This window comes from Haliaeetus leucocephalus, unplaced genomic scaffold, assembly GCF_000737465.1.
Source record: "Haliaeetus leucocephalus isolate CR32 unplaced genomic scaffold, Haliaeetus_leucocephalus-4.0 Scaffold763, whole genome shotgun sequence".
Lineage (NCBI taxonomy): Eukaryota > Metazoa > Chordata > Aves > Accipitriformes > Accipitridae > Haliaeetus > Haliaeetus leucocephalus.
Genome location: NW_010973199.1, coordinates 3,531,536 through 3,557,518, shown reverse-complemented (window position 1 = coordinate 3,557,518; position 25,983 = coordinate 3,531,536). Strand labels below are relative to the sequence as shown.

The 25,983-nt window shown below is 38.3% G+C and overlaps 1 protein-coding gene across 1 annotated transcript in view; it reads right to left on the bottom strand.

Moving 5' to 3' along the window:
* Positions 1-5,618: 5,618 nt before the first annotated feature.
* Positions 5,619-25,983, bottom strand: part of WASL (Wiskott-Aldrich syndrome-like) — a 53,538-nt gene continuing 33,173 nt past the window's right edge. Inside the window, exons 5-11 of the mRNA XM_010581295.1 lie at positions 24,633-24,656; positions 19,511-19,679; positions 15,951-15,993; positions 15,409-15,562; positions 11,629-12,149; positions 10,344-10,452; positions 5,619-8,341 (exon numbers count right to left, since the gene is read on the bottom strand). Of these exons, the coding sequence (XP_010579597.1) occupies positions 8,280-8,341; positions 10,344-10,452; positions 11,629-12,149; positions 15,409-15,562; positions 15,951-15,993; positions 19,511-19,679; positions 24,633-24,656 (1,082 nt within the window). The 3' untranslated portion in view covers positions 5,619-8,279. The remainder of the gene's footprint in view (positions 8,342-10,343; positions 10,453-11,628; positions 12,150-15,408; positions 15,563-15,950; positions 15,994-19,510; positions 19,680-24,632; positions 24,657-25,983) is intronic.

The following is a 25,983-nucleotide window of genomic DNA, read 5'->3' as shown; positions in this document are numbered from 1 at the left end:
AGTCCGACGCGTTAAATAGGCAGAGCCGAGCGGCCGTGCGATAGGGCCATACATAGCTGCTGCCGCTCGTACAAACGCTGCCCGCAATAATCCTGGGCAGGTTTGCTTGCCAATCAGCGCCGGGGCTCGGGTGGCTCGCCCTGGCAAGGACTCCCTGTTCAGGATCAGTTAAGCTTCTGACACCGTCGATCACAGCGCAGTGCTCCCGACAGGAGCTGCTGGGAGAGGGTGTGCTGCACATGTGCCGAGCACATTTCACTGGCAAACCACGGGATTAGCAACTGCTTTATAACTTTAAGTCCCCAAACTCATGTTTTTCCGCAGTTTATTAAAACTTTTTTAGTTTCTTAAAACCAAATCCGAGGAGAACCGCGTGCTGTGGCTTTCTTTCCAGTGTTCTGATCACACAGGAGATATTAAATTCAAAAGCAGTTTAAGGCAACACTAGAGTATGACCCACTATTTGCATGCACAGATAACTGAACTGTTCAGATTAACTCTGGTTTACAGACACAATTCAGGTGGGTTTTGTTTTTCGAGAACTTAAAAATGGCTACTGATTCAAAAACCAGGCCTAGTAGAGAGAAAGAAGTCTTATTTAATGTTTTTGTTCTGATAATTGAGATAACTAAATTTTAACAAGTAAAATGGCATTTGAAAATATTTTAAGTGTCACGTGTCTGGACTGAAGTACCATTGTCTATATGTATTTATATGCATCACTTTTGATACACTGTTGCCACCATTGCACAGACGGGCAACTGAGGCACAGGGCAAGCTGGGGTGAGGTCTGGAATTGGGTAAGATACCTACATCTAAGTGTCTGAAGTATGGATGCCTACCCGATCAATGGGTGTCTACGCTCTATTTACAGCCCACGGAGATAAACAGAGTCTGAAGAGTGACCAAGTTGGACAAATGTAGGAGCCTACTTTGGGATGCATCCCAGCCTGATTTTTCAGTAACACATCATCTATTTCTGAGAGAGAATACAGATAAATCTCTTGAACGCTGACCCAAGGGGCGTGCTGCATGGGGACACGACTCCCATCGTGTTCACTACAGGTTTCTGTACACACTGCTGAGCTACCCCATGCAGACAGTCCTCCCTGATGGCCACCACTCTTTGGAGTCACCTCCAAGAGCACCAAGAGATAGAGGTTAGACAAGATGCTTCGGCCACACGCAGCAGCTGCTCCATCCAGGGCACTGTCCTCCTGCTAACAAGCTGAATGAGTTTTATGGCCAAGAATGGATAAGACGACAAATATTCAGATAGATTGACTTTTTACTGTCTTCCAGAATGCACTAGTTCTATTTAAGCAGAGAGGGAACATCTGAAGAATGGGCCAAAGGTACAAGTCTTAGTGCTGAAAATGGCTTGGGGACAGACATAATGAAGCATATAATCTAGTTTTATTGGCAAGTCAGGAACCACGACGATCTGTAATGATCTCATGCTGTATCACATTTCTGGAGGATTACAGGACCAACAAAAAGGCTGTTCTGTCAGTGAAAACACAAGGAACACAACTAACAACTTCAACTACCACAGCATTTGATTTCAATCAGGGGGGTGCAGCTACAGCCTTTCAAGAAACAGAGATACATTATGTCTACAGGTAAGAGTGTGACAATTCATTTCTACATGGCAGAATACACAGTCTTACCAAATCTCATCCACTGCAGCATAGCTGAAGGTAGCCCAGTTGGTCAATGATGATCATCCTGACCGGTCATTGCCCAAGGTCCACGTGATTTCCTGAGGCCCACAGTGTAGAGAATCAGCTCACACGATGAAGCAGGCAACATGCCCAGCAGCGATGAAAGATTCCAGTATTTTTTTGTTTTCTATGCCAGCAGTGATCTATGTGGTGTTGACTCCTTGAAGAATGCGTCCTGGATTACAGCTATCCTTTGACCAGCAACCCATCTCACGTTGCTTGTCAGAGCAATCAGCACAAAGCTTTCTCTACTGGTCATTTAATATCTCCGAGTATTCTTCAGCAATAGGCAATTGTGCTGTGTTTTAATGATGAGTTTGGAGAGCTGTCCAGGAATAACAAATTGGTAGCGAAGACCAGAATGGCCAAGAGTAGCAAGGGCTGAGATGTGATAATGTATCTGTGTGAAAGAGACACTTCAGTTATCTGGGTAGGACATTGGTTTAGCAGGAGTCAGAAGAGTATCCCAGCTCCTGTAAGGCCAGCATGGACGATGTTACAGCACAAAAGGGATCCTTTAAACATTACAGAATGATTTCACACAGTTTTTCTTCATCTTGCTTTACTGGACTCTATTGATCCTTTCACAGACTTGCAATCAGATTTTTTTTTTTATGTTTTTATAGGGTCTCTGAACACTCTTGCTATGTATTTATCTCCATTTTGGCCACTAAAAAAACCTAGTAGGGCTGAGCTGCCTTCCCAGGCATCTTGCCAGCTGAGATCTTAAGTTTTGTTGGTACTTTCCTTTTTTCCTAGGCTGATAAGAATTCTGCTTTATCTGATAGCTTGCATTAGAATTAGAGTAATTCATAAGGAATACACAGTAGGTTTTTAAGAAGTATTTTCTCCACAAGGAGTAACCCACATGTGATGGGTTGCCTGGCTGAGGAGATTAGCAGCAATGTAAATGTGCCATATTCAAATACTTTTCTAAGAGTAGAGAGTCTGCAGGGAGACCTCCTGCCAAGAAAATCAGCATTTTCCTCTCCAAACCACAGTATGCCATTCAGACAGAAGTTTTACAAAACTCATCTAGAAATACTTCTAAAGATGTATTATTTCTGTTTGGCAAATTATAGATATGGTGAAGAAATGAAAAGGTCCAGGCACCATCCTGCTATGCTTTTCATCCAGGGATCATATTGACTCACAAATGAAAAGGGCAGCACACTTAGATAGGAGCCGGATGGGATGCTGAGAACTAACCAAAGGCATCCCCATTTCAAAACGAAACCCAACAGCAGTATCATGGTCTGTATCTTCCCTGTCATGTGCTCTCGGCACCAACTTCAATATAAAGAGCTTGCTATTTGGTTTTGTACCAGATAACCCACTACTAGCATGATCAAAACCACAAAACGCGGGCCTGAGTGCTGTTTAACACGACCGGCAGCAGAGGGGCTCGCTTGCTCTCCCCAGAACTACTCTTCCTCTTGCCTGTCTTGGGGACAGCAGTAAGTTTTAGTAATATAATCTCTAAGGATTAGGTACTAAAGCTACTAGTGGTGAAAACAATTCTTGTTATAGGATTTCAAAAGAAAATGCTACTACCTAGCAGATTTCTGCTTTAGCCATTTGCCTTTCACGCTTACAGACATTACCCTCAGGAGACTAACCACAGAAAACGTGTTTATTAACTGGGTCTAGGCCACTTTTCCAGTTCATTCTGAAGTTAAAAATAAAGACAGGTTCTCTGCTGACAGTTGAACAGGCATAACCCTGACAAAGGACTACAAGCTGAGGAACATTTCTTCCCTTGATGATGAAATAAGCACTGTTTTGGTCCAAAAGACTATTGTAACCAGAAAAATTCTATCTAGTAAAATAAAGAAAAAAAAAGGATGCGGGTTTCTCGACAGTCTGTGTACCTTGTATCCTGAGCATCTGGGAAAGCTGTATCTACCAACAAAGGGCTCCAAATCCAGCTCAACTGCTCTGGCAGTTGCCTGGTTTTTGGCATCAACATCCAGAAGAGCCAATTCCTGATTTTGCGTGCCTGCTGATGTCATTTAAGCAAATACTTTGTGTCTGATATACGATACAAGCATGATCATATTTCTTGAGCTTTAAACTCCAGATCGTATTGTGTCCCCCAGCTGGTATGTACAAAAATATAACACGGGTTATGGCTGGTTTTGAACTTGTTCTGTTTTTTAAAACTTCTCTGAAGTTTTTTCTTCAGAAAACCTTACAACCCCTCATCTAATCCTCACGTAACAAGTTTAAAATTCATGCTGCTTGAGTAACAAAACTCAGAAAAGATGATTAAGCTTCAGGGAGGGAAAAAACACACACATGAAGTAATGGCTCAAGAATTTCACTCCAAAAAGACTCCAAAAACTCTTTAGCGCATTAGCAAAAAGGCCTTTAAGTATGTTTGTCAGTACTAACAGATAAAAACCACAATAAATATAAAATATCAAGCTTCACAATTTCAGGTGTGTATTAAGCTGTTTATAGGTGGGTAAGTCCTGCAGGTATTACCCAAAACTACATTAAAGAAAAATTTGAATACCTGGTAAATTACTATTCTAGCTCATTTTAGCAGGTTCCTCCACAAATACTGTAAAACTCAGCCTGACAAAATTTGTCAGAAAACAACTCATTATTTCTATTTTGATATTGATGCAACAATTCTACTTCTCAACGTGTACCTGCATTAATTTCAAATCTTTGATTTCAAACAACTAATGGTTTATTTTTTCAAGCACAAAACAACAGACATGCCATACCAGTTTGGTGATTAAAAAGTCTCTTCCACAACTGCATAAATATCCCCAAACTTTCAAACACTACCTTAGAGGGAAGTGTCAGGCTTAAACGTGGACATTAAACCTCCACAGCTCACGTTCTAGTTCGTGCTACCCTACCCTTTCCTTCTCCTCACTCACAAGAAAACCCCAGGCAGTAAACAAATACATAGCAACAGGAGCCCTTACTGCAGGGCTAGAGGTTAACACCGGTCCTTTGAGAGACAGAGGTTTAGAATCTCCTAAGCTTCCCTAAACCATTTTCACTTTTCTATAAATAAAGCTGCTTATCACTGTACTTAAGCTTCAGGGACTTTAATTAGACCAGGAATTCCTCTAATGATTAGATAAAGGCTGTTGCAATGGATTGGTAACAGTCTTAAACAAAACCAAAAAGATCTTTCCTCCTTTTTCCCCTTCACATATATCTTACACCAGGAAAATAACCATTGTCATATAAAAAAATGCAAAGAAAAGCCTCCTTTCAAAAAGCATGTTTTACGCTTCTGTTCAGTAAGTGGAGAGGAAATAATTATATACCTCAGCACACCCTGTAAGTAACAATTCCAACTTTCCCTTGCACTTAAGACCTAAAAAGCAGAGAAGTACTGAACTTCAAAAGAAAGTGTACCCCAGATAAAAATTTGAAACGCTGGACTCTTCAGCTGCCTTAGTGGAGGAGAGCAGACTGCTGAAGCGTCCCATGCTCAAACATTACAACATGCAAGACAAAGACACACGTCTGTAAAACCCTCCTAAGTCAGAGCATTCATTGACAAGAGTTAACTATTTAGTACTCCTTCTAGAGTGTTTATTAACGAAGCCATGTTTGTTTGACCTTGAACTGTTGCTGGATTATTGCACTTGCCTGCGGCACTAGCTGTTTCCAGGGAGGCTGCTGAGCCGCTGCGAGATCTGCCAGGAGGAGAGGGTGTCACATTCTTACTCATTGTGTTTATTCGCTAGCACAATCCAACTTTCCAGAGACATGAAAACTACTGCGATTTGACAGCGGCTATTTACTGCTTTGTGAATTCGGCTAGGCAACCAAAGTTACTTTTAAAGTGTGTAATCAATATGCAGATCTATTTTAAAAGCTGTGCCACAATTAGCACTTAAAAACCACACAGTTTTACACTAGTTGGGTCAAATTAATTTTATTATGCTCCATGATGAATTGCCACCAGTGCAACATCCTATTCACTGTACATTTCAAAAATTCACATACTAAAAATTTCAGTTCGATAAATGGAAAACTGAATGATTGAGAAGTTCTTACGGATTTCATACGTACAAGTGGCTAGCTGATATTGTCTATGCACATAGAGTGTTGAGATACAAAAGCCTCATGCTAGTTTGTTAATTGCTAAGGCTATCTGGACAGTCATTTAACCAGAATATATAAGAGAGGCCTTCATTACAATGTTTAGCAACAATGCACCAGTATCATGAAATGCTATCTTCTGCTCATAGTGCAAGTGGCGGAGTGCTGAAGCATGCAGTTATGACTAACTTAACTGCCATTGCAGTCTTTATGCCTGAAATTTATCATGTACAAACACTACTTTAAAGTAAATATTAACCTGGACACCACAGAATGTGAGTGTACTGTTTGCATGAAGAAAAAGAAATAGAAGACCCAGAAGCTTTCTTTGGCCAGTATCTACAAATCAAAGTTTTATTCAATCAGGTAACTTCAGAGCTCCCAAAACGTGGAATAGAAGTTTGATTAATGAACTGTGATGCTTAATAGTTAACTATATTACAGAAATTCCAATTCTGGGAACATAACAGCTAAACATATCTATTAAGTAGCATGTTAGGAAAACCACTAGGCCTCATCTGCTTAATCTTAAAACGCCCTATATGCAATAAAAAATAAGGGAGCAGTGCCAGAAGTTATATGAAAGCCATACAAATATGTTCCTTATACACAAGTTTTTAACTCCACTGCCATTAGCTACCCCAGGCTGCACTTGCACTTGATCCAATGCTCAAGCCATTACAGCAGCAAAGCTAGTAGGAAGTGTTTCTAGCAGCAGAGGGCAATGCGAAAGTTACCGCAAGAAAGTGAGATCACTTGGAAATTTTTTTTCCTCAAGTTATGTGCTTAAATTACCCTTAGAAGGAAGTTAGCATCCTCTGAATAATTTAACTACAACCTTACCTCTCCCACTACTTTTCAGCAACTTTCCTTTCTTCTCGTATGACTAAATTAATTCGCTAAAGACTAAGTTATAACTGGGTTAGAAATCCAAGCCGTATCATGCAGGTCCAGCCTGTCAAGATCAGGTCAACACTGGGTTTCAGTCAATACAATTCCGATAACTTAAATTTAGTTTGATAGCTTGACTACAGTCAAAGACCCAGGACACTATGCATTAACTACACTCCAAATATGACTGACTTAACTAAACATTCTGTGTCAGATAATGTGGTTTTTAAAAAGATTTCCTACCTGAAAGTTACAGTAAGTACAGTAATTAATGCTGCAGATATTAAATACCCACATAGCATAGATTAGTATTTTGTAATAGGCAGATATGCCAATGTTTACTGCACTACAAAGTACAACTTATATAAATGTGCAAGCTGTGAAATGAGAAACCCATTTTCCGTCTGCTTACTCAAATACTACTCTTGTGAATCGGGTTCTTGATCTTCATCACAACCCTTGGTCTTAAAGCCAACATACGAAGACAGAATATTGCCATAAAGTTCAGTACTTATTCAAAGTGTATATTCTGAGTTAATGGCTTTCCAACTTTATGGATGTAGGATTGGTGTTTCAGCATTTGTTGTGTACCATAACGCAAAGACTGCAAAGTAATACCACTTATGTTTACTTTATTAATACACCAATGTCCTACAAATTTAAAAAAGTAATTAAACATTATTGAAGCAAGCATTAAACGCAGCCCTTCAGCCTGAAAACCACATAAAATTGATTTTAAAAATAAATCAAACTGTAGCAATTGCCAGCCTCCAGTATAGCCCCCAGTAATTTACACTTCTTCATTCTGAAAGTAAGAGCTGGGAAGGAAAAAAAAAAAAAAAAAAAAAGACTGAACTTGTCTGTATCAAAGATGCTTTTACCACTATTACAACGTAAAGCCACCCTGTTCAGCTTCAGATAGAGAGTTCCCTAATTGAAGGATTAATTACCACTGCTGTTCAATAGCAGTCAGTATTGCTACAGTTAGGGCAAGGTAATCTTCACAACTAGTTGTGCATTTCTGTAGTGATTTTGTTTTATGTAAAGCATACTGCTAAGATTTGAACTGCAATGTTGTGATGTATTTGAAACCATGCAATAGTATAAACCAGCCTCAACATTTGTGTAGCATTGCATTTGAAATGAAGGGGCTAAATAAACTAAGAGCTGCATCACTTAAAGAACATAGTGCTATACTAGGTTTTAATAAGAAATTTAGATACAGAAAAAGTAGGGTATGAAAATAGTGTTTTCCTTCTTGCATTATAACTAAATTACATTAAGGTTTTTGTCAGTCTCACATATTACATTTAAACTCCCTTATTGATGGAATGGAAAGTATTCACATGTACATGATCATCCAGGTGTAAACTTGCACACATTAACAGGGAGTAGCTTTGTAGAGGATTATGACAAACCTTTACAGATTAAATGAGGTATTGCACAGATTAATAAAAAAGCAAAAGGCAACAAAAATATACAGCAAGTTGGTAGAACATTTACATGATAATTTTACAGAATCCATAGACAGAAAGTAGTGTTTAGTATATCATTCACCTTAAAAAAAATATATATAATAATATATGATCAATCATCCCATTCGTCATCATCCTCAAAGTCTTCTTCATCATCTTCATCCTCATCTTCATCTGTTTAAGACAAAAAAAAGCAAGTCACTTGCATGCACTGAATTAACATGACAAAAGTGGTATTGATTTCTCCCACAACTTTCTGAGAACAGAACAATCAGTTCAAGCAGGTCACAACAATACATTTGGTAATACTCTATTTTAAGATTTCTAGACATGACATTCAGTTTAGATAGATACTGGCTGAAAGTTAAGTCTAACTTGTTTCCTTTCTCATTCCTTTCCCCAGGTAGGAAAAAAATGTATCTTGTTTTCTGCTACGAGAAAAAGAATCAGAATTTCTCATTTAAAACTTACTACTCTTTCTTAGAAAATGTGAGAGTAGCCAGCTTGTTCCATATTGGGTTTTAAGCTTCAAGGACAGATTAATTTCTGAAACACAAGAACTTCTTCCCCAGGTTTACTACATAATGGGATAGCTGTTTACTGTACAAGCAGATAAAAAAACCTATGAGCTAAAGACCGTTGTGGTTAATGGAATATTCTAAGCTGTGTAATGCACACCAACTTCAACATCAATGTTGGTTGTTAACTTTATTCAGCCTTCCACTATTTTTATATGTATCATAATTTAAAAAATTGTAGCCTGTTAAAATTAAACTACTTATTTGTTAGGCAAGAGCATTTCCTTCTGTCCTGGTTTTGGCTGGGATAAGAGTTAATTGTCTTCCTAGTGGCTGGTATAGTGCTATCTTTTGGGTTTGGTATGAGAAGAATATTGATGACACACTGATGTTTTCAGTTGTTGCTAAGTAATGTTTAGACTAAACTCAAGGATTTTTCAGCTTCTCATGCCCAGCCAGCAAGAAGGCTGGAGGGGCACAAGAAGGTGGGAGGGGACACAGCCAGGGCAGCTGACCCAAACTGGCCAAAGGGGTATTTCCATACCATATGATGTCATGCCCAGTATATAAACTGGGGGGAGTGGGGCTAGGGGGAACTGCTGCTCGGGAACTAACTGGGCATCAGTCAGCAGGTGGTGAGCAACTGCACTGTGCATCACTTGTATATTCCAATCCTTTTATTATTATTATTGTCATTTTATTATTTTTGTTATCATTATTAGTTTCTTCTTCTCTGTTCTATTAAACTGTTCTTATCTCAACCCACAAGTTTTACTCCCCCCCCCCAATTCTCTCCCCCATCCCACTGGGTGGGGGGGAGTGAGCGAGCGGCTGTGTGGTGCTTAGTTGCTGGCTGGGGTTAAACCACAACACCTTCCCTAGGAAAATGCTGTATTTAGTACCCTTCCAGTATTTAATTTATGTAAGTACCAAAATTGGAGATTACTACATAGGGCAGCAAATCAACAAACTATATAGCACTTAGTCAAAAGGTCTGCAGACTGCAACCGTGGTTTTAGTATCAAGGTAAGCTCTGGAAGAAAAATATATCAGAGCCCAAACAGAAGAGCTGTAACCAAACAGCTACACTGCAGCTACTGAACTGCATTTATTACAAGTTGGTATCTGAGAAATGCAAATCCTCTTGCAGCCTTATTTCTTCCAAGCACTGAAGTGTGAAAAGTTGATTCAGTACTAGTGTGGGACTAGTCAAGTAACACTAGTTATCTGATTATTATCCAGCAGGTGGCATCCAAAGCACAATGGAAGCCACAGTTTTAAGAGCATGAATCTTTTCCAAGTGCTTTGGCTTCGAGAAACAGAAAGCATTAAAAACCTGCCTTCCAAAACGTTTTGACAACTTATTTCATCAGACTTCTAGTGGATAAAAATAATTCAGTTGTTAAAAAAAAAAATCCTTATAAGGATATTTATCTTGGTTAGTAATTTTTAATTCAGTATTACTGCAAACTACACCAGTAATTCAAAGTAGCAGGAAGTAACCATTCAACCCATCACTAGGGGTCTGCCTAGAAGATTCTGTATGCTGAAATCCATGCTTTTTCCCAGCAATATTTTATGTATATTTTATGTCAAATAGAAGCGTTAACTTTTCAAAACCTGACACCATGAGGTCACAAAAATTCTATCAGACTCACCTGAAGAATGAATGGCTTTGCTCCTTTTCTGCATAACTTCCATTAATGCACCCACAATTCCTGAGGTGGGTGCAGGTGTAGGTGGTGCACTCTCCTGACCATCAGATACCTTGGAAAAAAGGATACAGTAGAAAGATGCAATTAGCAAAACAGAACCAATATATTTCAAGACAACCTTTCTTATAAGATTAATGAGTTTATTTTCAGCCAGAAGGAAGAGTGAAACTGCAGTTTGTTTCTTCAGCTCAGGCTAAGTTATTTATACAGAAGTCAACCTTTCCTCTTTTGCCATATGATACAACTGTAGTTAGTCCATACTCAATATTAAATATTTCAGCTCTGACTATCATGAAGTGAACGCTCAGCTAAAGGAAAGCTTCTTAATATGGTTGTACAAGCATAACTTGTGTGGCTGCAGAATCATTATTTATTTTATCGTTGGTATATACCACAAAATATTTTTTCTTGTTTGGGTTTGTTAACCAGGTCTGCTTTCTTTGGGTTGATAATCACTGCTGAAAGTAATAGACTTTGATACTGCATCCCTGTAATGGCAAATAAATATTAACATGCCCTCACACTTTTTACATCAGACGCCTCAAGTGCAAAAGAGTGACCCCCCAAAAAAAAAGAAAAAAAAAAGGACCTACAGGCAAAATTATTTTGAAGATATTCAGTGACATCAAGAAAAAATAGTAATAGTAATAGCCTGATAGCCTGAGCTGCAGCAGGAACAGCAGAGGCATCCCTCATGGGTGGCACTTTTCCAGACTCAGGCAGCCACCTCCTTACAAGCCTCAACATCTGCAGACCATGGGTCCATTTTAAGATGGGGGCGGGGAAGACAGACAGACCGAAAGAAAGAAAAAAAATTAAAAAAAAAATCTAGTGTTTCCTTCCACTGCCATTACTGCTGAACTCATCCCCTGCAGTTGTTTAGATGATTTTACTGAAGTATTCAGGAGACCATCAATCTTTCACAGTTCTTGCAAACGTTCTTTACAGCCACAGTATTGTGGTATCATCATTGTAGCATTTATGCTTAAAGCTTTACTGAAAAGTGAGCAGCGAGTTTGAAAGAAGGATAATTTCATGCACCAATACTCATCTACAGCAAATATGTGTTCTAAGCATTTTCTCAGTACTACTGTTTAAAGCATCAATTCAAAAACCCTAAAAGTTATGATCCAGCCCAAACCAGAGCCACAGTGTACCGTTCACACTGCAATACTGCAGCCATCTGCAAGTCCCTAGGGAACACAGGTGAGAGGCAGCTTTTACTCACGGATTTCAGCTGTATACCCTGTCGTATCTGGTCTAACAGTGCATCTCTTCCTGAGCAGGACACTGGTCGGCTGTTCTGTTCTACTTTCTTCAACTGAGCCCCTTCTCTGATTTGATCCAAGAGTGCTGCTTTGTTTCCTGCAGGAACTGGAAGCTGGTGATCAACCTCTGAAGGAAGGCCTGGTGGCGGAGGCGGACCAGGAGGGGGTGGAGGAGGAGGAGGTGGTGGAGGAACAGACGACCCACTTGTGGGTGGTGGTGGCGGAGGAGGAGGGCCGGAGGGTGCGGATGAGGAATGCACTGGCGGCGGTGGAGGATACATCCTGTTGGGAGGAGGCGGGGGCACTGCTGCACCAGGTCGAGATGGCGGTGGAGGTGGAGGTGCCGCCGTGGGAGCTCTGGAAGGAGGCGGCGGTGGTGCCCCTCGGCCCCTGGCCGGGGGGGGAGGAGGGCCCGCGCTATGGGGAGGTGGTGGTGGCGGTGGTGGGGGTCCTCCTCTGCACGGCGGGGGCGGAGGTGGAGCTGAAACGAAACAAACCAATTTACAATTACTTGCTACTCAATACCCGTAAGTCTTTCAGAGACTAGCAGAAAGAGGAAAGAGGCTTCACCTTGCCTTTTGCAAGGATCTCTGTGCCTGTGCAAACTCTACCAATTCTGGATGAAGCTGACTACGGCTGAACGTAAGCTACGCTTATAGGAATGCAAACCAAGTCAAATATAGCCCCTACGTCTGTCGTGTATTTTGTAAAAGAATCAACGCTGCAAGAAGCAGGTGCGGTACATAAAAAGACTATTGAAGTCGCAAAACAACCTTGGTCATTAATTTTGGTTTGGTCCTATGGTAGTAATTTTCTTCATAATCTGAGTGTATTTTAAGTCAGTGTTTCAATTTCTCATGACAAAATGCAGAAAAAATTTCAAAAGAATCCTCTAAAATTTTGTTGAGCTAGGACAGAAGGCAAGAGAAAGGTTTTAGAAAATACACTTAAAGTGAAACACAGAATTTCCACTTTATAAACTATCCATTATTTAGGGAATTACAGAGGCAAATATTTTTGAAGTAACATCTTCTAGTAACAAAAAAACCCTACTAATGCATTATGATGCAACATAAAGTGACTCTTAATCCCTTTTACTAAAAATTAGTTCCAACAGTATCTTTATGGCCAGGACTGTAGAAAGGAAACAACTTCAGGGCTACCTCAACACACAGGATCATTTCTATATGAAGTGGCCTTGAAATGTACTTGCTCTGCTAATGGCATTTTAAATAGCACTGTTTCATTTCTGCTTCCATTAAGCATCTAATGGCTTATGGTACTTTAGGTTGTGTGGTTGTTGCACGTAACTACTTAACGATCCAGGTGCTATCATACAGCTAAGAAAATTCACATTTGATTTCATATGCTTTGATAACAAAAAAGGTATTACACGCAAGAAGATACTTCTTTACCTCTTCGATTATGTCCTTCCTGTCACATACTGAGAAAGCAGGCTGTCTGCACTAGAATACAGAGGGCATATCCCTAAAAAAGAGATTTTGAAGAAGCAGGAGACACCAGTGCCTCAGTGCCTCCTTCCCTGCTCAACTTAGAGAAACATACCCCTCCTAAAATTGCGTGTTACATTCTTAATTTCCACAAACTGCTGGGTTTTTTTCCATCCCTTCAAAAGAACAACATGGGGAGAATCTCCTCTCAAACTTCATGTATTTTCCAAGAGATATACTGCCAACACTCCTGATTTAAAAAAATCCCACCGCTTTTTGGCTGACATGACTGTAGTTTTCTTTTCGGCCATTGGAGGCCAGTATTTTCAAATATAACTTACTCAGAAAGCACTACAGACAGCTTTTCTGTATTACTAGAAAGATACACAACATGGTCATGGTCCAGACTCTGTAGTGTCCGTGCATTTTGAACACAAGGTTTAAGTTTTCTTGTGGGGAAGAGGTTTATCTGCATCATATCTAGAGAGATAAGCCACATCCAATCTGTGGAAACAGAGTTCAGGAGTTTTTATAAGGTGTCATGGTTTAACCCCAGCCAGCAACTAAATTGAAGTGAAATGAGGCAGGAGGAGGAGCAAGGAGGGAGCACCATTACCTCATGCTCTCTCCCTTCTCCCCCAAACAGATGGTACAAGCAAAAGCAAGAAAACAATTTAGTTTTTTATAAACGCACATTATTCTGTACATCACTATTAACAAAAAAAGTTTTAAAAATCTTCTATTGATGGCATTGTCACTAAAAAAACCCAAACAACAGTACCAAAACTAGGGAAAGGGCAGGAAAAACAGCAAAGTAACTTCTGTCTGAGCAGAACGATGTGTCTGCAACTCTCTAGTCAGCATCCTAGCAGGGTGAATACGTAAGCACAGAAATTCTTGCAATAAACACAGAAAAATGTGTTTCAGTTGAGAAAGAACACTTCAAACAGCAGTAAAGCCTACACATCAAGTAACGTAATTGCGGATAAACCCACTGGAATATTTTATCTACCTCTATCAAAAAGCACAGAGGTAGATTATTATCATGCATATTAAAGATGAGGCAGCTTTTCTTTCAATTGCATACATGCAAGTGGCCGTAACGTGAAGTTAACACATACGTAATAGAAAAACAGACATTTTTAAAGTATTTTAAACTAGTCATAAGACTCCAATGCAAGTCTTCTCAATCCAATTTTATGGTCAGCAGTCTGGGATCAACAACTCTGTAAACATTTAAACAGAGTTAAGATTATATAACGAAACTGACAGATTTCTTACTGAGAAAAAATCATAATTGAAATTTTGTTTGCAATTTAACTAAGAAGTTTGACTATAATTTTTAGTATTGCAGTCAAACAAATGTGGACTAAGGTTTCTTGTCTAGGAAAGAAATCACACAGCAGCATGAATATTTTGAAGCATATGCTTAGATGCCAGCTCAAATACATACCGCTCCACCGCGGGGGACCTAAGAAATAAATGTAACAAGTCATTGTACCCTGAATGTGTATCTCTTCAGTCACTCGAACAATTTATTCACTAGTTTCAAACTGCTATAATTTCAATGGCATTTATATCCTGTTTCTCTCAAGAATTGTTCTAGGCAAGTTTTTGAAAGTTTGACATCGGCAGTGTAATTTTCAGACTGACTTGTTATGTTCCACTAGATAATGCATCAGCTGAGATCACATTTACATGTTAGGCAGGAAATAGCTTATTTGAGAATTTTCTTGCGGCAGAAGCCTGCTCAAAACTAGCACTTTTTACGTTAAAATAGAAAAAGAAAACCTTAAAAAAATTAATATAAAATTTGCAGGTCTCTAGCTGCTGCAAGGCTCATTACACAGTGCTGCCAGGGTAAATGGGCACCATACATACACCCGTCAGCCAGCCGTGTACTACTACCATAACTGACAACAGCAATATGGCTTCTAAGATCTTAATTATCTGTAAGTTTGAGATTATAAATAAATAAGCAACATACACAGTCTGAAAAACCTGTACCGAACATACTGCATAACTTTGCAGTCAGACTAAGTGTTACTGGAAAGTACTTAACTGACATAGATAAGATCCTTATTCTTTTAGGGAACAAAGTTCTCCCATGGGTCATGCATGAACATTTTTACATAGTGTATGGTATACAGAAACATGAAATCCAGTGCAACTGCAGTGACATGAAGTCCAGAGAAGAGAATCAAAAATTGTTCATCAACAGCTTCTACTCTAATCCTTAAGGCAGAAAATGCCCTGCTAATTTTTACACGGAAATAAAACAAATCCCACCTTGTCTGCGCAGTTCATTTTTAACAGCTTCCACACCTCCTGTTTTTTCAATGAAATCATATATGACCTTTGAAGTTTCTTTGTCTTTCAGCTGAGCCTCTGAAATTCCACACATATCAAATAGGTTTTTCAGTTCTGGGTCTAAGTTGTTCACCTGCAAGTCAGACACATTAGTTTTAAGTAGCTTGAAACAGAAGAATCATTTTTAAAAATATCATTTGTATTGGAAAAAAACCACAAACCATGTAGGTAAAAGGAATAGCAAAGCCAAGTACCTGTCTCTGGGTTGACTTTTCAGTCAGAAAGGACTATTTCAGGAGAGGCAAGTACAAAGTTTTGCATCTTTTCCCCTCAATCCCGGATCCCTCCTATTCCCTTCTACTCCAACAGCTATGTTTGCATCATATTATAAAAATCACAATTTATAACTATTTTGATATACAGTGAACTTTTTATTTAATGCCAATCTTCATAACTTACATGAAAAAGCCTCAAAAGCTTTTAACCATTCAGTGTCTTGAATAACTTATTAAATTACTTACATCAAAACCTGTGTTTGGATCCCAACCAACATGTCCAATGTGTCTAAAAAAGCAAAAAAGTCCATTTAATTGGCATAAAAAGGACCTTGTTAACTAAAGTAACAGGACACCAAGATAACTGGAGATTACTACCAGCTTCTACCTCCACTCTCATTAAGATACTAAGCAATTCTTACTCCTCAGCGCCCCACTTAAGAACAGAATAGTAAAACTTTCTTTACTCCCACTTTTTGTCTTGTGTCAGAAAGACCAAGAGGGGAAGTAATTTCCCCCCTTAGGTTATGGTCTGTGGCAAAACATAAAGGCTCCATGCCACCCTGTGGTGCACAGGGATGGTGATGGAATGACTGCACAGAGATCAAGGGAGGAGTTTAGCCTTTATATAGTAACTAGACTTCAAGCTACTGCCAAAGTCTTCAGCATCATGTAGCTGGAAGATCTCCTCCTCCCCCTCATCACTGTTTGTTCTCTCATCACGCTTCTCCCATTCACTTCTTCAAAGAAAAGTCAGGACTGTTTTCAGTTGCCAACTTCCTAAGCTTCTAGTAGCCATTTCATGTGGCTACTAAAGTATTATTTTATGTAATACTATAATCAGCTGAAAAGGCAGAAGAGTTTGTGCCCCTCCAAACTACTTCATCCAACTGCTGTTGGCTGTAGAAGACAGAACCATAAAGTTACAAGCACTCCACGTTTTGGATTTCTTTTTGCCAATGGCCAGTTCTAGAAACTCAGAGTCTTCAGGAAGTCCAACTCAGGGTTTTAAAAATATCAGGTAAGCTATTAGTATCTGACACAGTTTAGCATAAGCTTGTCAAATTACAAGGACTGTTTCACTGTCCTTATACAGCGTCTAGCGCAACAGACCTTGTATTCTTGCTTGGGTCTGTCAGTATCACCAACAGCACAAGTTTTCTTAATGAGAATACTGAAGCTCAATGATCAATTTTGGTTTTGGTGTAACTATGATTAGTCAACTACTTAGTTTGAGGGGCAAGAAGAAAAGTAAAACATCTGGTTTAAAATGACATTATGCTACAGAAAAGGCAAAAAAGGAAATGCCCCTGTTTTGCCTAAATATTTAAATGCCTTTCACTACCAAAATATGGAATGATTTATTGATTACAGAATTCTGGATGTTAAGCTACAGCTTGCTTCACATAAATTAGACATGCATTTCCTAGTCTCATATCCGATTGTAATGTATTAACTGACATATGTAAATTGATAGAAATTTACCAGCCAATACAATCTTACCCACATTTCTGCATATCTGTGCAACTCAGGATGCTCTTTTAAGAGGTTGTGAGCATACAACTCGGAGCTTAGTGCACTTAATTGATATTAAAGTTTATATGGAGTAGTGTTAGCATTATTTCTCATTTATTTTTCATCCCTCAGAGTAAAGTAAGTTACTTGTACACACTAACTGTAACATATTTGTTTTCAGAGGTCTTTTCAATGAAAATGCATAATTACCAGGTAACTGCAACTCTTATGTTACTTAAAAGAATGTATACAGCAGTTAGTTATACTAATGTTAAGTATAGTTTGATTTTTGTTTTGCTCAGAACACTGGAAGTCCACATCTGTCTAACAGAAGGCATTTAAAAGTTTTATCTACTGATTGCAACTTTGTTACTGTTTGTTTATGCCAGATCAATGTTGGTCTTCAGCAGTATCACAGCTCAAGTTATATACAAGTTATCCTACTGGCATATTTGCCTAACAATAGCAAACACCAGTTCTCTTATGTTTGCACAAAACCAGCAGTTAAACTATCTTACATAGTAAGATGACACATGGCCGCACTCTACAGGAAACTTAACTAGACCTTAAGCCGAACAAAATAGACTTTCCATCTTCTTTTGCAAAGGTTCACCACTTACAATTTAATGTTACATTTAATGACGCTAGAACGTATCTTCTGTTTGAACTTCATTAAGTATTTAATCATCTTATTCTCAGCTTTTCTAGGTCAGAACCTGGTAGACATTATAAACAAAGCTTCAAATTCATTTTATATCTATCCTGCTGCACAACCCCTTCCACAAATTCAGATCAGAGGTACGACACATTAATGCAGATCATAATTTGCAATTTTGTCAGTGTATGCTGAAATCTCCATCAGTAGAGCTTCAACAGTGACCAGCTACCAATCACACTTCAATTTTCTTCGTTTCATTCTTCCTTCTTTTCTGCATTTTACAGTTTAAGTGACACCAATAGATGCAGCACTTCACTGATACTCAGATGAGAAAGAACATGGCTGATGTCCGATTTGTCTAAGCACAGTCTGGCTAAGGAAGCATTTTAGCCCATCTCTCCTTTTACTTTCTGTCTGCTATCCCGTTCTACAGAGCACTCCTTCAAAACACTGTGCAGTAGCATTACTTTAACTGGTAACACCAGCATTACTTTTATGGAGTTTTATTCTGGGAAAGTACATCAGTGGAAGGGATGCAAAATAATGGTTCAAAAGAACAAGACATTCACTTGGCATGTAAACCTCACACTGGTTTTCTAATACTTCATAGAAATTAACATTTCCTGTAACTAATTCAAGCTCTTTAAATTCCTCTTGCTTTAGCAAATAAAGTACACTTTTTTTTTTTTAAGGCAGAAGATTAAAATCATAGAATCGCAGAATGGTCTGGGTTGGAAGAGACCTTAAAGATCATCTAGTTCCAACCCCCCTGCCATGGGCAGGGACACCTTCCACTAGACCAGGTTGCTCAAAGCCCCATCCAACCCGGCCCTGAACACTTCTAGGGATGGGGGGACATCCACAACTTCTCTGGGCAACCTGTTTCAGTGTCTCATCACCCTCACAGTGAAGAACTTCTTCGTTACATCCAAGCTAAATCTACCCAAATACCAAATTATAGTTCAGGAAAACAATAGTTAATTCAGTAAAGTGACCAAAACCAAGTTTCATGAAAGTGAAGCTTAAAATGATACATCATAACTATCCGAAGAGATTGAAGGTACTTAAGAAACAGTATTAGAAAAAACCTAACCCATTCCTAAGAGGTGTATACATGCACACTGTACTTTCATCACAAGATATGGGTACTAGCAGACATATCAGAATAAGTACGTTTGTAAACAGAAAGCCAGAGATAAAAACATGGCTATGTCATTTCTGCTGTTATGACAAGTCAGGACCCGCATGTGTGTTCTGCATGACAAAGCACTGCTAAGCAGGCACAGCTGTGAGAATAATAGTGTTAAGAGTTGACCATTGAGGCTGAATATGAGTCTGCACTGACTACTTCAATAAGGCATCTCCATGCAACTAAGTTGTTTTCTAAGCTATTTTAGGATAGCAAGTCACTTTTTGTTTACAGCTGTAGTAAACTCCTCACCTGTGTATAAGCTAACTTGCTTTTAAACCCTGCAGCATTCCAGCTAGCATTCACTGTAGTTCAGGTTACACACAACAGTCACACATTCAAGTCTTGAGCATGTGCAAGTATAATTGACACAAACCCCGCCCCCCAAACCAATAAAAAACCCCACCCACCAAAACCCAAACCCAGATTAAAAAAAGTCCTTACTGGAAATTAGATGGCGTTCCAATATCTGCCTTCGTCAATCTTCTCTTTTTAGTTTTTCCTTTCTTCTTTTCTTTGGTATATGAAATATTATTGACTTGTGGAGTATAAAATCTGTTTGTTGTAATTTCTGGGTTTTTGATATCAACAGTTGCCATTGGTAGATTTGGGCCTGTGAAGGTAAGGTACAGGATTTCTACTTTTGTGTTTCAACATAGCCATATTTAACCCACAAACTTTTGAGTGGTAAAATACTTGCACTGTAGCCATAGCTCTACATGCCACATGCATCCGGCTGGGTTCTGGATGTCAGACACATAGACTAAGTTATTTGCCAAAGGAAGGAAAAAAAAAAAAAAAAATGTTGCTAGAGCAGAGCAATGGCAGAAAAATTTTCTAAACTAGAATTTGGTTTTTTGAAAATTTGGCAAAGAAAGCATTTTTAAACTAAAGAGTTTTCATGTGCACAGAACACATGGAATGAGGCACATTAAAGTACAGCATAGCTACAATGCTCAACAAGATCAAAGAAGTGAGTGCCATGAACAGTAACACCCAGGACACCATTACCTTTGCAGCACAGTAAACCGATCTTAAAGGAGAGGGAACCTTTACTTAATAAGGCCCAAGTGGGAATGTTTTCTGCCACTGCACACAGAACCTGAACATCACAAGAACTTCAGAAGGCCCCTCTGGACACACTATTGTCTTCAAATATAGCACAAAATCTATGGAACTATTCAGGATTTCTTATGTCTTACTCTTTGACAGGTTTGCAAAATAATTGAAGTCCCAGATAAGAAACAGAGCTTGAAGAGTAATGACAGTAAAAACAGTACCAGAAATACAAATTAAACACTCAAATTATGAATTATGTTCTCAAACCTCATTCTTCATTATAAACAATTCTGAATTATTACTCTAGTTACTTAAAATGCATCTGAATTATACTACTACCAATTTTAGCATTTTAGTACTATGTTACTCATGTAATACTAACAAATAAAAATACCTAGCATGTTTTCCATGCAGGTTTTTTAGCTTTGACAGAAGATAACTCTTGACATAAGCAAGTGATAGTAGTATTTAAATACTAAGAGGCAATTTGTGCATTTTTTTTATATATATATATATATACACACATACACATATTTTTAAAAAAACAAAACAGACAAGTAATTTCAGTTTTGGAAGAATAAGATTAAGCAGTCAATTTAAGACCAGTTTGGCCAGAAATAGTTTGAAAACATCCTCTACTTGCCTATGAGTTACTACCCAATGGCTAGCAAATCAATTAAAATAAGACTCATGCATACAGTCTTACTGGGCAGATGATAAAAAGTCTTTAATTAGACTTTGATAAATCTGAACCTTATCTTGACACTATTTTTTATAACTGCATTTTGTATGGATAATTCAAAGCTCTCTAAGCATTCTGAAAGGAGAACAAGCCTTAGGTTTCACAGTCCAAAGTCCAAATCAGAAAGGAGAAGCAGACAATACAATGGATAACACAGCTGACATCCTTAGTTTAGCACCTCAGTGGGAAGCACCTAGTACTGGCCAGAACAAGAAACAAGAACAGAAACACGACACTGGGCTAGACAAAACTTATCTAAAAACATATGACAACTCCTATGTTCCTGTAGGAGTCTTAAATCACAAGATTTAAAATTGCATTGAAGCTGCAGGAAGGAGAGTTTCTAAAGTGTTTTCTGCTAAGCAGAAATGCTTTGATCTAGAGATGTTGTGACCTAGACAACTGTCCTTTGAGAATACCAAAGCACAAACTGACCACATACAACTATGCAAAACAACTTGTATTGTTAAAGTTCCACTTAAAGTTAGCATTAAATTCACTAATCATCAAATATTATCAACCCAAAACACAACAAGTGGAGTTAAGTAAAATCTTCAGGATGAATTGAAAATTACAGTCTTAATTTTATTAGATACAAAACCAAAACCACTGTAGGAGTTCATTTTCACTTTAATCATCTATTATATTTTCTCTATTATATTGTCTCTATTTTCACCTATTATATTGATATTTGTAGTTTCAACAGCTGTACTGATGTTCAAAAAGAAACACGTACCTTTGCAATGCTAGGAAGATCGTGATATTCTTTTCACAATTCCTAACAGTCCTTGAAAATGCACCTTTTTGCATGTAAAATCCTGAACTAACCATACATGGTTTTAGCCATGTAAAGCAGCAGCCATTTGCAAATTGAAGTTTTATTCAGCTGAGCTCAAATTAAGGATTGATAGCCTGATTCCTTCATACTAATAATATTCATACAAGAGATCACAGTAAACTCTTAAAAGATGAAAATTTTCCTTACCGTCAGGTTTAGACCTTAGATGTCCACGAGGAATAAAAGAACTTTGGAAAGAATTGTACTCTTCTAGAACTGCCATATTTATATCCAGTAAAATTTTCCCCATCATAAGACATGCACCTTCCCCATCAGGTGTAGACAGCTCAATAAATGAAGATGACAGAGGCATATAGAGCTCATCATTAGGAAGCACCTGACAGTACAGTGGCCTTAAACATCCACTGTTATCAAGATCTGCGACATCTCCAGAAGGGGCTCCAGAAAATGTAGTACAGAACATTTTGAAATGTTAATTCTATGAAATTCTCTGTGTTCTATTTAGAACCTCTCTAGGCATCTGTCCCAGACTACAGACAGCGCTACAATAAATGCAAACTGTACTAGTTAACAGCTGAAACAAAATTCTGCCACATGGTTCTTAAAGATTTCCTCAAAACCTAATTCTCTGACAAATCCTTGTTTCATCCAGAACTTCACCAAGAGGTCAGTTCAACTACAATAACTCTTCTTTATTTGCATAAAGAGACCTAGCTATTACAAATGAGTAGAACATAAATCCCAGGAAATTACAGACTAATACATTTTACATAACCGTTAATGCCAATTTGATTTTAATCTTGCAATTCTACCCCCCAAAAAAATCTTTAATCTGTACCATTGAAAACGTCATATGAAAAGACAGAATGCTTTTTCCATGCAGCTTCAATATATGCAGAAAATCCAGACAAACAAGCCCCACTAAAACAAAATTCCCCACTGTATTTCAAGCGTGGATCATGTGAGTACAGAAGTGTGACTGTTCTTGTTTTTCAATTTTAAAGGTAATTATGCATTGATACTCAGTACAAAAAAACAGGTGTTCCTTTTTTTCCCCAATAGACTTTCACTGCATATGGAGAGTAAAACAAAAACCAGCTGATATTACAACAGTTTTTTCCCAGTTACCTGCCAATAGTATGTATCTGCTCTGGTCTGAGTTCCAAATGCTGAAATGCAGAGGCTATAACCCATGCCCTGAGTATGTCTCACCTGTGACTACAGAGGGCATGAACACACCTAACTTTTTGCCAGCAGAGAAGCCAGACTTTACAGAATTTGACAGAATCAGAAAAGGTAGACAGACAGGTCGTGAAAGAGTACATGGACTCCCGGTGAAACAGTTTACTAAAAAAGCAGAGATGCTCAGAGCTTTGACTAGTGATTATAAAAAACATTGGGCAAAGCTATGTATTCCACAGAATATTCAACATAAAGGCATAGGATCAATGAACACAAGTTTAGTATGCGGTATTTTTCTCAAAAAAATGTTGTTGCCTGAGGTATTAGAGGATTAATTATGAGAGTATTTTAAGCACAAAAGTTTTAGCAGAGTTAGTTCTCTTAAATCTTATTCCAATCACAGATAGTGAACTAGACAAACAAATTGTTTGTGTTACTGTTGGTAACATTTACAGTAGAGACAAAGGCTAAATTTTTTTGTGGTAGGTGGCACTACACAGTTTTAATTCCCAACTACTCTGCAGACATTGCTATCAGGGATGCAATGCTTAGGTGAGCAGAAGCAAATGTCACTCAAGAGGCAGAACAGTTAAAATCTTCTGAAAGCTCAGAAAAGCTGGTAACATGATCATGGATGGTATTACTATGACTGAAAACTAAACAACCCAGTCCCAGTTGAAGGAATCAATACTCAAAATGCCTGGCCTAAACTGATGATTGCCTGAACTTCCTCAAAACTTAACATTTATGAAAAAGGAAGAGTAATTATTTGATAAGTATGCCACACGAGAGAGGCTTTATTTGGATATAAAAGACATCAGTAATTCCCATAATTCAGGATTAGTTAAGGATTATTTATTTTGGTAAGCTACCGAGACACTTGGATGTCTTGTTCAGTACAAATTTAAGACTACCTACTCAGGCCATAAGGCGACCTCAGATGATCAGTTGCCTATACACTTGCTCAAGCAGCAAACTAACAAATACAGTGATATGACCTATGATCTGGACCACCAACAGAAATATCACAGGAGAAATCACTTTTTAACTTGTGTGAATTCAGAACTACAAAGACTCCAAACTTGATATTCTTTGATGTGCATTTTTCACTTGATTTTAGAATAGATGGTAAAAAGTTTTTGGATCAAGTTGAAACATAGTTTTGACTCCTTCCATCAACTTAATGAGAGGATCTCCTGAGGAACATGTATCTTCATGCCAGTGAGATGTATTCCCGAGGGGCAAACAGATTCAAATAATCCTTCTTCATGCAAACATAAGTTTAATATTGACAAACATATGACCAAAAGGCTACGTTACAAAGTTAGCCAGATACACATTTCAGTTTCACAGAAACTGAAACTTTATGGATGTTTTAGGAAATCCGTCATCATTATGCCTGCCTGTACACAAATAGGCTAACTTTTAATTTCAGCAAGGTTCTGTATAGTGATCCTATCTATATATGCATATTCTGAAGATCAAGCAGCAAATGCAAGGTACAAAGTTTTCTTCTCAGTTTAAGCTGCAGGGCCTCTGTCCTATTTGCAACAAAACATGCTCCTCCAAAAACATTCTTTATAAGTGCCAGGTAAGCCACAAATTGTTCAGGCTACAACTAAACAAATACCAAAGAACAGAAACAAAAGAAGTATACCAACCTCCAGAATAAGAGTTTACTGCTTTTGCCACCACATGACTAAGTCTAAAACAAAGGTATACATACACAGTAAATGACAGCAGTAGGAAAAAATAAAAGGCAGTGATTCATGCAAAAAGCTTACCATTTGGTGGGTCTCGTCTTTTTTCTGTTGAAAAAGAAAAAGAGCTATTTATTCATAGGTATCACAGGAAAAATTCATTCTAAATTTTAGTTTCCAGTGAAGCTTTCAATGACCTTGAACCAAACTTAAGAATTTATTAATATCCTTAAAGCCTACTTGTTGTGCAGTTGAAACAAAGCATTACAGAACAATAAAACCCCGATCTTGGATAATAAGCACTGATTTCAAGTGAGCAAACCAAGTAGGAGCATAAAGAAATAGCTACTGAGTTGGTTTCAGACATTTTGACTCCAAAGTAAGGTGAAATATTCAAAAAGCAGCTGTTTTGGTACAGAAAGATTTTTGAAACATTATGCTTTCTGGTTTCCAGTGAATGAGGCTGTTCTTTCATTTTTATTTGAAATATAATTAGCACTTTTATGCAGTATTGTTCTCTCGCAGAACCTAAAATGTATAATAATTATTTTTGGGTTTATACAAAGAAAATAGGACACAGGGGCAAGACACTTCATCTATGTTATCCAACAGGTAAATGAACAATATGGAACAGAACCAGAATCTCCTTAGTAGTCATCTCATATTCTATTCACAAAGCTAAACTGTTTCACAAACCATGAAGAATTTGGTTTGATGATTTAAAATGTAGTTGTAAACATTTCACACCTCAGTACTCTCAGCCTATAATAGTAAATTCTCCTTTAAAGGTGGTTTCCCTCACTTACTATTAATTCCTATCCACCACAAATAACATTTACCTACCCTGCAATCGTCCTTCAAAACCCCCAGTACACAGCTACACTATTTGTATACCTACACACACACACTTAAGAATTTTGGATTTAGCGGTACCCATATGGGCAAGCAGTTTGTCATCTCACCACACCTAAAAATATCCCTCCCTTTCAGATCTGGAGTATCTGAAATCTAACAGGGGCTCCCAAGACTTTTGTATTAAGAATCTGTAACAGACATTTCACTTTTCAGCAAGTCCCAGAAAAACTGCTAACCTATTACATTTTCTCCAGACACAAACATAAGGGGAAGAGAGAAGGTGCCTCCATAGATGGTGTTGACCTTGTCCTAGCAATATTTTAAGAAAATCTACAATCCTAAGTGTGCAAGGCAAGTCAGCCTCATATTAGTCAGCTGATCTTCAGGTAGGAATAAAGAAGCTGTCAAGGTTACCAAACCTTCAGAGGAAGGTGACCAAAACCCCTTGAGGATCAACCTTTGCTGAGCAAGCCTTCTAAAGACAGACAGTTGCCTCTTAGCTCACAGCAGGTTAGTTTTAGGCACAGGCGGAGAACCTCTGCAAGGGTGCCTCAGCGAAAGGTATCAGATCTGATGGGGG